This window comes from Suillus bovinus, assembly GCF_016758785.1.
Source record: "Suillus bovinus strain UH-Sbo-P2 chromosome Unknown EDB93scaffold_69, whole genome shotgun sequence".
Classification (NCBI taxonomy): Eukaryota; Fungi; Basidiomycota; class Agaricomycetes; order Boletales; family Suillaceae; genus Suillus; species Suillus bovinus.
In genome coordinates this window covers 39,909-52,032 of record NW_024542125.1, presented here as the reverse complement: position 1 = coordinate 52,032, position 12,124 = coordinate 39,909, and the positions used below count along the sequence as shown (strand labels likewise).

Genomic DNA, 12,124 nt, shown 5'->3' with positions numbered 1-12,124 from the left:
GTCTACTGATGTGGCCCTGAACGTTACGTTGCTAGTACAACGAAAGGTCGTGACATTATTCTTTTCAGAGGAAGTCATCAGAATGCTCGAGAAGGAAAAACAGCAGGTTTTCACCCAAGCAGGTGATATCACTACTCGGGAGCTTGTGCGCCGCATCGGCAACGCAAACGAACAGGACGTAAGAGACCTTGGGAAATTTTCTATTCAGTGGCGCAGACTGGGAGACAAGCACTAAATTGAGCTAGCCACGGCGTAAGGTTCGACAAGGACAAATGGTTCGATTACTCACCAAAGGTACAAGAGGAGAGGTTTCCACTCTTGCTTGAAGATCCATCGCATAGAAACGGTTTCCACGAGAGGTTCGAGGAGAGACGTGACACGCAACATGCACGTGGGAGGACGCGACATTGTCAACCATCGACCGCCGGGTTCGGCAAGTTCGATGAAGTCTCGGGCGCTCCTAGGAGGTTGTGCATGTGGAAATTAACGTCACGGTGAATGAAGCCAGATAACTATCACTTGGTTGAATTTAGGAAGGATTGACCCTACGGACGTACATCATGTGGTTAACTCGGAATGTCTACTGCCGGTACAGCCTGCGAGATTTTTATGACGGAGTTTGAGAGGTGTCCGAGGAATAGACGGAAGTAACACGTGATCTTAATGTCACGTGCAGTCACGCGTCCAGTTGATTTTCGAACGCGACCAAGTGGCTAACGAGATTCGACTTTGACTTCAACTATCAGGCTGACAACTTCAAGTACTGCACAAGTCCTTTCATCAAAATGTCTACCACATCTACGCCTACAGATTCCCCTGTCTCTGCTCCCATTCAGCCAATGCACAATCCTTCGCAAGCCGCACACATCGTCGTCCCACAAGCACCTCTTGGGCATGTCGCAAACGGTGCCAATAACACTATACCTGGAATGGGCATGAAAGCCCTCTTGGCCAAAAAGATGGCGAAGAGCAAGTGGGTCTACCAACGCGCGTAGGATCAGTGGCAAATGTTGACCTTATTCACGCGTCCTTTTCCAGCAATCCAAAGTTTGTCTCACCGACGGACAACCTGATGACACCCGTTACACAGAAGTTGAATGCTGCAAAGCAGAAACATTTCACCAAGTACGTTGTTATATATCCCTGCGAACCCTCGTACTCAGTCCTTACGCAATCTGATGCAGGGGCGCGAAACCTATGGGTACTCTCTTCCCACCTAAGGAGTCACATTCATCAGAGCAAGAAGATAGCGACACAGAACTTACAAAAGACACGTCTTCAGAAGTACTGATGGAAGACGAGAATCCCTTCTAAGACAGAACGCAGTTGGCCCAGTCGGGCATCCATCATGTCCTCACGTTGTTTGTTGTATTACCCTTTTGTTTGTGTCGCTAAATCTTGCTTGCATGTGTAGAGTCTAGTGGTGTTGTAAGGAGGTTGTAGGATGTTCCCACGCTTTGCTGTAGTGTTACGCGTCGCGGCTCTAGTATGTATGCCTTATTATACGGATGCATTGATTGTATTCGTTTCCTATCTTCCTTCTAATCGTAAACGAGGTGACCATGGATCATACTCAGTTTTCCATGGATATTGCCGGTGTGCGTGCAATGATTGAACAAGAAACCCTAACGAGATCTCACTCTCACAAACGGGCGCAAGAACTCATTACAAGTCTCCCTAAGATCTCAGAAACCGAGCTTAAAGACTTGGGACATTCTGGCGAGTTCGTTCATGCCTCATACGTCCTCAAACTAGACAGGCATGCTCCACAGAGTCTGTTTGCCCCATATGCTTCAATACGTTCTTGGCCATCCTGGCTGAAGAGGAAATGGCACTCGCGATGGACTCCCCCGCGCACCCAATAGAGGAACTGGGCGTGACGAGGCTCCACGAAACATGCGGACATATGTTCTGCCGAAGAGAGTTGAGTGGACATCCTTCATTCGAATGACGTTACTGATAAGCGAGATTAGTATCACGAAGTGGATACGAGACGGTGTAAGTCAAAAGTTTGTATCATATGCGACAGCTTCCATTTACGCCACCTCCCAGCGCGAGTCTTGTCCGACTTGTCGCAGGGCGTTTCTTACAAACACGGCTAATAGTGACCAGCGTGAGACGGAGTCTTCTTTGCCAAATGATTTTACCGAATGGATTGTCGAGAGCTCCATGGTTGCCAGAGAATCTGGCGGCACAGGCTTACTACCTATTCTGGGAGTCCCCTCGGTGGCGATGGGTGGCCATCCATTTGCGCAGCAACGGGTAAACCGGGACGAATTTTCTGGGATGTACTCCTAGCTAGTTTGTATCACACGTTCAATTTGACACTAAAGCCCGCCCTTCATTAATCCATTCATTGAATAACCATCTATTACTCTTTTGGCACAGACAGCTAAGTGAATAAAAACGAGTGAGGCGTCAACTCGAGTAGTGTAAGATGATACTCATGAAGTTCAGAATGTCCAGCTGCATAATACGGAAAGCGATACGAAAGGAGAGTAGATAGCTATTTTCATCAAGTCCATGCACAAGATAAATTCCGTTTACCTAACACAAGACAGAACCTGATCCACAGTTCAATTCCTCCTGCAGCATCTGAAAAGGTTGCGTTTGAACCAGTAGAGCAAGCACTGAAACAGTGTGTGAGTAACTTTGCGAACATGTTATGGCTGGAATGACTCACCCCAATAAACCGCACACCGGCAAGAACAAATGTGGAGTACAGAATGACAGCAAAATAGGTGTTTTGCTTCGTCTGAAGCTCCGCCGCGTCCTGTACCGCATCTGTAGCAGTCGTGAGACCGTTGATGTTCTCAATGGCAACCGCCAGTCCAGCGTTCGTGAGCATCCAGAAGGCAACGAGACGCGTACGGAACGTCTTGTTTTGATCATCCATTGTAGGCTTCTCAATGACTTCCTTGACATCGATCTTGGTTACCGCGCGAGTAACGGTCTCTTTAAATGCAGCATCCACATCTTCTTGGATGCGTTGCGTATCCTCGACAACAGGGGAGTCCGCATCTTTGGTCTTAGACGACGAGACTGATGGCAGAGCTTCTGCCTTGTCACTGCCCTTTGTACCCCAGGATACCTGAAACCATCGCTGTCAACCAAAGCTTGGTACCAAAAAAGAAACGCGACGCACGTCGTGCAAGTTACAGAATGCATAAACATTGAGTACATTGGTGAAACTTGGAGCCAAGCACAGGTATTGGAAGAAACTGGAGAAGATGTGCCAAGGATCCCGCTAAAATAGAAATCAGACAGTGCCATTTGCAACATAGATACAACTCACATAGAGGAACGATGCAATGAGGTAGATGCCTATCTCATGAATGAGCCAATAAATCATTAGAAAACATGAGGCACCACATACCGAAAGTGGAGACCATCGCGACAATCAAAGGACCAACAGGGGGCGTGAAGAAGGTTACAATGACTTGAGCTACTGTCTTGTTCTTCAGTTGGCTGGGAATGGTCTACCAGAAACATGGATAGTCAACACAATCTACGCAAGGACCCCAGAGCAGTAAAACTCACAGAGAATGCCTTGCCGGTGAGCCAGAACGAACACACGAGAAGGTAAACGGCCAAGAATGCGTAGACCCTGCACACAAGTCAGCTTGATTGGGATAAAGACTGACTTATACAAACCATAGTGTGACCGCATATGCCGCCCGTTCACCCTTCGGTCTGTTACCAAGAGCTAGCACAAACTGTAGCGCGAGGAAAGCAAGGTAGATCCATTTGAAACACAAGTTTACCCAATGCGTCTGCGAGCCCACGCTTAGTATCAATCTTTTGAGAGCAACGATTGTGTACATACGACGTCTGCAGTGCCGAAGATAATGATGCCTTGTGAGGGAAGCAAGTCAATGATGATACTGAATGTTAACCAAATGTTTGCCAACGCAAACCACGAGAACACCAATGAGAAGATGTTGTACTGTCACCTGAGTTAGTAACGGAACATCAACCAGAGATGACAAGACGCACAAGAGCTTGAACGTGGAAGAAGAACATGCGAATGATTCCATGACCAGAGCGGTAGAGCTGGAAGAAATTGACCAGAGCGTACTGGAAAAAAACTAATCAGACAAACTTGTATTCAACGTGGTCAATACTCACAACTGAAGCAGCGAATGAACCATTCAACCACCGACGACGTTGACCAATTAACTCGACGGCGGATTCTGGTACATCTGTCTCGGCTTTTGAAGGTTTGACATACGTCAATGTCCACCTATCACCAGCCTTGGCAACGAGCTCGAAACACAAGATACGATCCTCAGCTAAGAACATATTCTTGGTAAAGATATTCATGCCGTAGATACCCTTGGGACCAAGACGGTCAGCCAACGAGTGGTCACCGTGGAAATATTGCTCTAGTGGCCGACCCAAGATCGCACGGAAACGGTACGCGGAGAAGGCACCGGGAAGCACTGATACATAGCCGAAACTACTTTCAAGCGGCTTATCTGTCATGCGATAAGATAACAAACAGCGTGCAAGATCTGGACGAATGACATACCAAGAATGTTGGACATTTTGTACTCGAAGTTTTGGGCAGCGACCAGAGGGTTGAGGAGTTTTCTCCCACCCTCGATCATGGCGTGGATTTCACCACAGCACCCACCAAGATGAGCATCGTTGTAGAATGCTTCCCAAAGATAATAGATGGATTTGTGTCCAGGTTTGGTACCAGCATCGATGAGCACGCAAATTTGAGGCTAACAAAGGTTCCAGTTAAACGAACGTGAGCTTGCAATTCGCCTCACCTCCAAAATTTTACCGATGGCATTAAACAACCACCGATGTGAATTGATCTTCTTCTGATTCTTAGCCTTGAGGACGAAAATGATCTGTACGGGTACTAAATTGTTGGGATCGTTCTCATGAGGAAGCACAAGCTGAGGCTTGGCATCAACCGACAACTGAGTGGTATACTGAAGGCAAGGTATAAGCGATATAACTAATGACAATTGAATGACTTCTGCCAACCTCAAAGATGTGTGCGACAGTGTCTTTATCGTCGACTTGCTTCTTCATGACACCGTCTTGGTAGACACCAACGGTAGCCAGGATATCCAATACACTCTTATCCATGGGCTCGAGCCCATCAACAATAAGGGCAACTGTGATTCTTTGCCAGCCAGGCATGCCTTCCTCAGCCGCTCGCCGCCAGTACTTGGACTGCTTTGTCTTGCAAATGTCGCGAATATTTAGCATGACACCATGGAGTGTTCTCGCATACAGTGTTTTGTCTTCATTATAGGATGTGACGGCGATGAGAAGGTCGGTTTGCCGACCATAGATCTTGGTTCTCAAAGACCAGCCATTGGCCTCTGTGAAATCATCGGGGTCACACGTTGCTGCGCTATACCGCATGTGGCTAGGAATCATCCACATGAGTTTAATCCAGTTTCATATTGACTTGTAAAGTAACTTACGAGAATTCAGTAGTGTTCGTGGCGGCATATTTTGCTTCAATGGCACTATGCACTGGTGTTGGTACGGGGTATTCCGCAATGAAGTTACCCTTTGTGAGCTTGACTTTGCGGGTCACACCACGTTTAATGGTCTGACGGCGCCTCCAAGCAGTGTCTACACCATTTGTCGAGGATGATGTAGTAGACAAAGGCCGCGCATACGGGTCCCCATATGCTGAAGGGTCGACTGGTCTATGTAGAGGAAATAATTTGTGAGTAAAAAATATAATGAAAAGAAGTTCAAAAGAAGCGCCGAATCATCGAGATATTGATTTGACTTACCCTGGTGGATAAAAGCCGCCAGGATTGTAGCTATCACCTCCAGTGAGCGGAAGTTTTTCGGCATAGTCTTCATCTACATAATTAGCGCCAAACTCGCGGGGTAAGGTCGTGGTACTCTCGAAGGGCGAGCCAGATGCGCTATCATAAACACGAGGTGCAGGCTCCTGGAAGTGGGTCTGGCGTGGTCGATCTGCGAATGGGTCGCCAGATAATTGTTCATTACGGGGCCTCGGGGACGTCATACTGTATCACACCGGGTGAAGTACGCTGAAGAAAAGAGCTTGAGGATGCCCAGGACGATGCCCAGATAGTTGAAGGGGCAGAATGGAGAGAGACAAGGGTTGTGAATGAACACAAGGCAGCAACGGTTTTGTACAAGTCAAAAAGGGAAATGCAGGCGATGATATACACAGCTTCTGTGGACCCCAAACACCCCTCCCTTCCAACGTCTCCGTCAGCCCCAGGCACTCCACAACGCCTACTATCGACTATATAGTAAGACAGCCAGCTTAGAGCTAGAGCTAAATACTTGCTAAATATATTGGCTTATTTTTATGATTGATAGTGGTCGCTGAGCGCTGAGCTTGTGCCATCGTGAGGTGTCTAGGGTCATTCCTTCACTTACAGACTCAGGTTTAGTGCTGGAGGCACGTCCAGGGTCGACCTCGTCACTAGCCAGAGGACTCCTAATCCCGGTTTTGATGTAATCCACCTGCAGAAACTTTGGCCGATAGCTTCGAATTATTCCGTGAAAACTTTCAGGGTTGCAACAATACTGATGTGACCGGTCACTGTTGCAACAGCTGCGCACCCAAAAATGATTATGATATTCGTAACAGTAGTAAAATTTGCACAGCCGTTCAATTTACAAAGTCCTGTGGCAGTGAACTGGTATGATACGCCCGAGACCTGTCCCAGGTCCCTTCTGAACCGATGACTGCGGCGAGGTGTATGATTTTATATTGCTCTTAGAGAAGAGACAAGTCTTGACGAGCCCATAGCCATGTACAGGTGTGGGCTCCCCGTGACAGGGGTCCGAATCGGAGAATTGTCGAACCCGTGTGAATCTTTGAAATTGTCACTTCCAAGTACCTCTCCGCCCCCAGTAGGCTAGCCAGTTCAAAGGTCAAGTTGGTCACATTCTGCAGTGCCCACCTAACACATCCGGTCCTGACATCTTTTTACCCGCTGCAATTACCAGGACACGTGTTCGAGGACATGATCAATCCACAACTGAAGACCTGGGTTAACTTTAGCACGCCGGAAGCTCGCAGCATTGTGCGCAAAATACTCGCATCAGCTCCTCATCATGAACTCGGTCTCAGGACGCACGAGATTTACGAAAGAGCACACGCAGAGTTCCCAGATGTAACTACAGACATCCCACCAGGGAAGCCGATCCCTACCGGCACCCGCAACCATGGAGGCAGGATTAAACCCGCCAAACCTGTACCTCTCCCACCCAAACTAGATCATGCAATTCGTTCAGTAAAGTGAGTATGTTTTTTTTTATCCGAACGAAAGGTTGAACAAGAATACAGATACCTGAAAAAAACAGTCCTCGAGGAAATGGTAATGGCCCGGGAAATCGAGAAGGTACACATAAAACGAGGAAAACTTCATGAAGACGGCACTCGCGATATATCTATCGTGTCTAAGGCACATGGCAAGACAGACATCACAAGTCACTTAAATATGCCTGAGTCCAGTATCTGGCGCTGGAGGTTGACACCGGACTACGAGACCAAGATAAATAACTACCCCAAACCTCCAATAGAAGCAATCCTTTGGAAACCGGGAGAGAAAGAAGCTAGAAGAAAGGCTCGCGGGGGCATAGATTCTGCGATTCTACAACAGACCAAGAAATACGAAAAGCCGATGGAAGAGACTGGGAAGTTGGACATGTCGATGGGGATAAAAGCTATCAACGATGCGATTTTACAACAGACCAAGGGACATGAAAAGCCAGTAGAGGAGACCGGAAAGCTGGACATGCTGGAGGGCACCAAAGCTGACAGCGATACGCCAATAGCGAAAAGAGTCAAGGCTCCCGAGTTTCCTGCATTCGGCCTCTAGCAGTGATTTTTGCTCAGTACGAACTACTTTGAGCCCGTATCCGTTCATCTTGCGTCATGTCTAGTTGCCGATGAAACCGAATCGACGTTTGCACCATGGTCCTAGATCTCAGACCTGTCATGCGCCCTAAGGCTTCTTCTCATGACCTTGGGTCCCTTGACCAATCGTACATCTAGGGTCTCAGCGGCCCCTCACGGGAAGATCTGATCACGTAGTTTTCTCACTTCCGCCTACATATACCAAAATCGTACATATGCACTGCATCGTGCCAAATATTAATTTCTATGCATTTCAATTTATCAAACATCAATTTTCATTGCACGTTGGTACATTACTTGGTCCCGGATCCGTACACAGCCAGACAGCGTTCTTCAAAGGCTTGCACCATCAGCGTAGATACTTTTCCAAAAAACCTGGCAGAGAGAGCAGAGTGCAACGGATTTTCGAATGCGAAGGCGATATCCAGTGTGACAAGAGTAGGACTGGCGTCAGGAGAATGGCTATCCACAGGTACAGAGTTCTTGGCATCAGAATGGAGCGGGATACCACTTGAAAGGTGAGGGGATATTGATGAAGCTGGTTGGAACCGCCACGTTGTTTGAAGGGTCTTGAAGAGAGGGGTTGAACTCGATGCTTCAGCCTATAAGTTCGAGAAATAGTGACTGTGCACTCCGCCAGAATGACGAAGCAAACTGACCTGGACGGATTCATAAGGTCGACATGTCACCCTGCTAACATAACTCTCCTTGAATGCCAAGAAACCGACCATTAACTCCGCGTCCATCGTGACCACACCATCCTGGCCCACACGTTGTTCCAAGATTTTTGAACCAGTGCAATATGGCACAAAACTGGGATATGAACCAACATCTGCGACTAAGTTGTACAGATCTATGCGTCCGTAACTTTAAGTACCCATCAGTCCCAATGCATGTGGATGTGATCGTCGGGCATAACATACGGAAAAATCTTGCGTTCGTGGTAAGTCTGTGTTGCTGGTTGTTCATCAGATTCAGGCGATGGGGACGAGAAAGGCGAGAAGTTGGGGAGGGTGAAGAAGCCTCTCTGATGAGAGGTTTTGCGACCAGTAACGCATAAACCTCGCTGTCGCACGAGTCGCAGCATCAAGTGAGGTGTTTATTATTATGTAAGTGATGTCCCAGTGACTTGGAGAGTACATGTTCGAAAAATATAGTTTGTCTTTCGATATTTTTAGATAAAACGGCACTTTTCGAGACGGAGGTTCGGAGTAGTTAGAGGAGTTTTTAGGTTCTCGTTCTGTTTAGTTGAATATATGCGCTGGAAAACCATTCCATCTGGCACAGAAAACGGTATTGATAAAGATCCAATAGTATTGAGCGACTTATCGATGGGAATTGTTGATATTAGGGTATAGTAGGGTATCCGCTGGTCCTCGTCCTGCTCGCTATGTCACCTCTCGCGTCTTACTCCTGTTTGACTGCGCCGGGGTCCATTAACGCCAGCGCAAGTTACAAAAGACCCCAGTGAGCAGAAGTCGTAGAACGAGTATGATCATGCTTACCCGCGCTGCGGCCCTTTTGCCATGCGACAGTGAAAATGACATCAGCAGGCGAGGGATTGGGAGGTGCTAACGTCAGAGGATTCGTGGAGCGCACAACAATAGCCTCATTATACAAATAGGTCGCTCCTTTGTTCGAAAAGGTTACTAGCAATTCTCACAGCAAAAAAAAAGAAAGACTATACCTCTTAAAGCGTGACTCCAAGCGCGCATTTAAAAGTAGACATGAAACCATCAGAAGTCAGTTCCTTCATCACAGTCGTCACGAGCAGCTTGGCAACTACGTGTTCGGAACGCCACTGACCTCACCAGGATCAACATTTCGAAGCTCTGAATTGCTGAAAGGTATTCGAGAAGGCGAAATGGTGGAGTGATGCAGGAAATTGATGCTAGAGTAAGAGCATGACAGGGGTGGAGATATTAGGCGAGAAATCAGAGAGAAGTGACCATACTCAATTGGGAGAAGAAACATGAGATCTTGAAGTGAAGTGACTTTCACCAGTCTATTGGTCTGTGTCGCGACGCACTTTCAAGGAAGAGGTTGACCATTGTGTTGAAAAATACAGCGATGGCCCGATTGCAGATACATGACAGTGATGTGAGGCCTCTCGTTCGCAATCTCTGGCTGGAACCAATAGGGAATAAGTTGGTGCTTTCGGCAATTACACTAAAGTAAATCAATTGCTCGCTGCTTTGCATATTGCATAAAACCCAATTCGTCTAGATTCCCATATGACCTACCTCGATTTGTACTTAGACGTCTATTGCTACCTATCGACGATTTTCACTGGGATCGATGAAACATCAGTAAGCGGTCAGGTTCTGAACTTTGATGCCACACCTGCCCCATGACGGCGTCTCAGATCCTCGGTGCAATTGACGAGGATTTGGGCGGTGGGCACACTAGTGCTAATCTAGCATGCGACACAAGGATGATTTGATGATGATCGAGAACGGGGGGGAGTACCCCAGGTGAACTGTCACCCATCGGAGCACCAGGCATGAGAATAGAAAAAAGGAGCCAAAGGAACAGGCCAAGGTCAAATCCCGGAAGGGTAATCGCTGATCACCCGCGGCGTGAACTATAACGAGTTGTCATACGCTGAGCTCGATGTAATATAAAAACGATGTGTACGCAGCGTGTCCTTCGCTACACTGCCTTCGGAGTATGTCATGCCGTACCAAGCGAGCTGCTCCCGCGAAAAAAAAAAAATGCCGCAAGATCCTCGGGCTGCATGTAAGTGAACGAGAATTCAAAGATCAGATCAGCAAGGTCAAACCCCGGGATATTGATAACACCGTTTCCTGTGCACTTAGCGATCAAAACGTGGGCCAGTGCTTCTGAACCGATAACAGAATGTCACACTTCTATGGCCTAGGCAGGTCCAACTGATTATCTTTAGAGTTAGGTAACATCTCAAGCGGGATCGTCAACAAGGTGGATTATGCATACCTTGCTCCACGAAAACATGCTGGTCAACGCTGGGGTCCAAGTTTGGTGCTGCGAAACTGACAGTTAATAGCCGTCGCATTGGAAAGAAACTAGCTATTCAAGAACTTTCGCGCTGATCTTAACTTGTGCTCATGCAGATCAAGAAGTCATGTCCTAAGGTTGCGGAGATCAAAAAATGTCGAGATAAGTTAACTGCAAAATAAACATAGCACACATATACGGAAGAGGGAGCAGACAATCTCTTAATACCTCCAAGAATTGCACGACGAGCCAATTCAAGTTGCAAACAACTCGGTATTCTCTGGGCAGTCCCTTGCGATCTTCAGGGGGACATATCAAGCACTGAAAAAAGAAAGCAAAAAGACAGATAAGACGCACATGCCCCTCTTGTGAACACTTGTAACAAGTCTTGCTTTTAGTCACTCCAGATGTTCCGTCAGCCAAAGTCGAGCCCGGAGCGGCGAGACAGTCCCTAAACATTTTTAGCGTCGATTCGTGATAAAATTTGAGAATCGTCACCTCGCCATATGATTGGGTCCTCCACATCGGTAACATTTCACCGGAGGAAGTGTAGATGTGTTCAGAGCACGTCCCGGAGGAGGTGCACGGGAAGCAAACCCGACCCCAGTCCCGGCACCTGACACTCCAGTAGCCCCACTCGGACAAACGCGAGCAATGTGTCCAAACCGACCGCAATTCTAATATGCAGTAGGACCAGGTAGGTTCAACAGGGCGTCAAGCAACAGACAAACTGTAAACGTACGTAGCACTTTTGATTACCACTTTGAACTCTCAAATTGGGACATTCTGCCTGAATATGACCAACACCACCACAGGAATAACACTGCTTTGCAGCAACAGTACGAGGCGACGGACAAGCTGAAGATTCGTGACCAGGTTGACGACAATTGTAGCAGAGGCGCTGCTCGGAAGAGCAATTTTCAGCAATGTGACCCACTATAATAACATTAGATTGTACAAAAGATGAGCGATGACGCAGGAAGAACTTACAGTTTCCGCACTTGAAACATCCCTTCCTGGAAAACTGATACGCCATATCTACAGTCTCAGATCCTTCTGAGCAGAATTGAAAAATAAGACGAAATTATTGAAGAGAGTGATGTATTCGCACCTCAACACTTCCCTCTTCCAGCGAACCACTAAACTTCTCTTCCCACCTTACTTTGACGAGGACGAGGGTGACGATGAGGAACTAGTTCAATAAGTATGAGAGTCAATTTCGTGACCCGCGTATTTGCAACCTGCCCTGAAGCAGTTAGTAAC

The 12,124-nt window shown here is 47.4% G+C and overlaps 6 protein-coding genes across 6 annotated transcripts; 3 read left to right on the top strand and 3 right to left on the bottom strand.

Moving 5' to 3' along the window:
- Positions 1 to 590: 590 nt before the first annotated feature.
- On the top strand, positions 591 to 1,510 carry EDB93DRAFT_1170047 (uncharacterized protein). Its single transcript, XM_041450312.1, has 3 exons — positions 591 to 973; positions 1,039 to 1,125; positions 1,185 to 1,510. Exons 1-3 carry the CDS (start codon positions 786 to 788, stop codon positions 1,312 to 1,314), a joined length of 405 nt encoding a protein of 134 aa, XP_041303811.1. The 5' UTR covers positions 591 to 785; the 3' UTR covers positions 1,315 to 1,510.
- On the top strand, positions 1,511 to 2,381 carry EDB93DRAFT_1170041 (uncharacterized protein). The gene is made up of 4 exons (XM_041450311.1): positions 1,511 to 1,719; positions 1,773 to 1,923; positions 1,974 to 1,998; positions 2,053 to 2,381. Exons 1-4 carry the CDS (start codon positions 1,563 to 1,565, stop codon positions 2,296 to 2,298), a joined length of 579 nt encoding a protein of 192 aa, XP_041303810.1. The 5' UTR covers positions 1,511 to 1,562; the 3' UTR covers positions 2,299 to 2,381.
- Positions 2,382 to 6,134, bottom strand: EDB93DRAFT_1170038 (glycosyltransferase family 2 protein). Its single transcript, XM_041450310.1, has 15 exons — positions 5,772 to 6,134; positions 5,451 to 5,681; positions 5,002 to 5,392; positions 4,779 to 4,946; positions 4,532 to 4,730; positions 4,129 to 4,478; positions 3,997 to 4,077; positions 3,827 to 3,946; positions 3,655 to 3,773; positions 3,541 to 3,607; positions 3,377 to 3,479; positions 3,296 to 3,324; positions 3,146 to 3,247; positions 2,684 to 3,091; positions 2,382 to 2,630 (listed from the first exon to the last, which is right to left on the bottom strand). The coding sequence occupies exons 1-15, from the start codon at positions 6,011 to 6,013 to the stop codon at positions 2,577 to 2,579; spliced, it is 2,664 nt and encodes an 887-aa protein (XP_041303809.1). The 5' UTR covers positions 6,014 to 6,134; the 3' UTR covers positions 2,382 to 2,576.
- Positions 6,135 to 6,989: 855 nt separating this feature from the next.
- On the top strand, positions 6,990 to 7,847 carry EDB93DRAFT_1254124 (uncharacterized protein; the record flags this gene model as incomplete). Its single annotated transcript, XM_041453572.1, has 2 exons — positions 6,990 to 7,264; positions 7,313 to 7,847. The coding sequence occupies 2 exons, from the start codon at positions 6,990 to 6,992 to the stop codon at positions 7,845 to 7,847; spliced, it is 810 nt and encodes a 269-aa protein (XP_041303808.1).
- A 165-nt stretch (positions 7,848 to 8,012) lies between these two features.
- Positions 8,013 to 9,249, bottom strand: EDB93DRAFT_792689 (dehydrase and lipid transport-domain-containing protein). The gene is made up of 3 exons (XM_041457489.1): positions 8,809 to 9,249; positions 8,545 to 8,752; positions 8,013 to 8,487 (listed from the first exon to the last, which is right to left on the bottom strand). Exons 1-3 carry the CDS (start codon positions 8,970 to 8,972, stop codon positions 8,179 to 8,181), a joined length of 681 nt encoding a protein of 226 aa, XP_041303807.1. The 5' UTR covers positions 8,973 to 9,249; the 3' UTR covers positions 8,013 to 8,178.
- Positions 9,250 to 11,355: 2,106 nt separating this feature from the next.
- EDB93DRAFT_1073048 (uncharacterized protein) lies at positions 11,356 to 11,882 on the bottom strand (the record flags this gene model as incomplete). Its single annotated transcript, XM_041445002.1, has 3 exons — positions 11,356 to 11,538; positions 11,604 to 11,797; positions 11,852 to 11,882. Coding segments are annotated over 3 exons (408 nt in total), but the record flags the coding sequence as incomplete, so codon positions are not given.
- Positions 11,883 to 12,124: the final 242 nt, after the last annotated feature.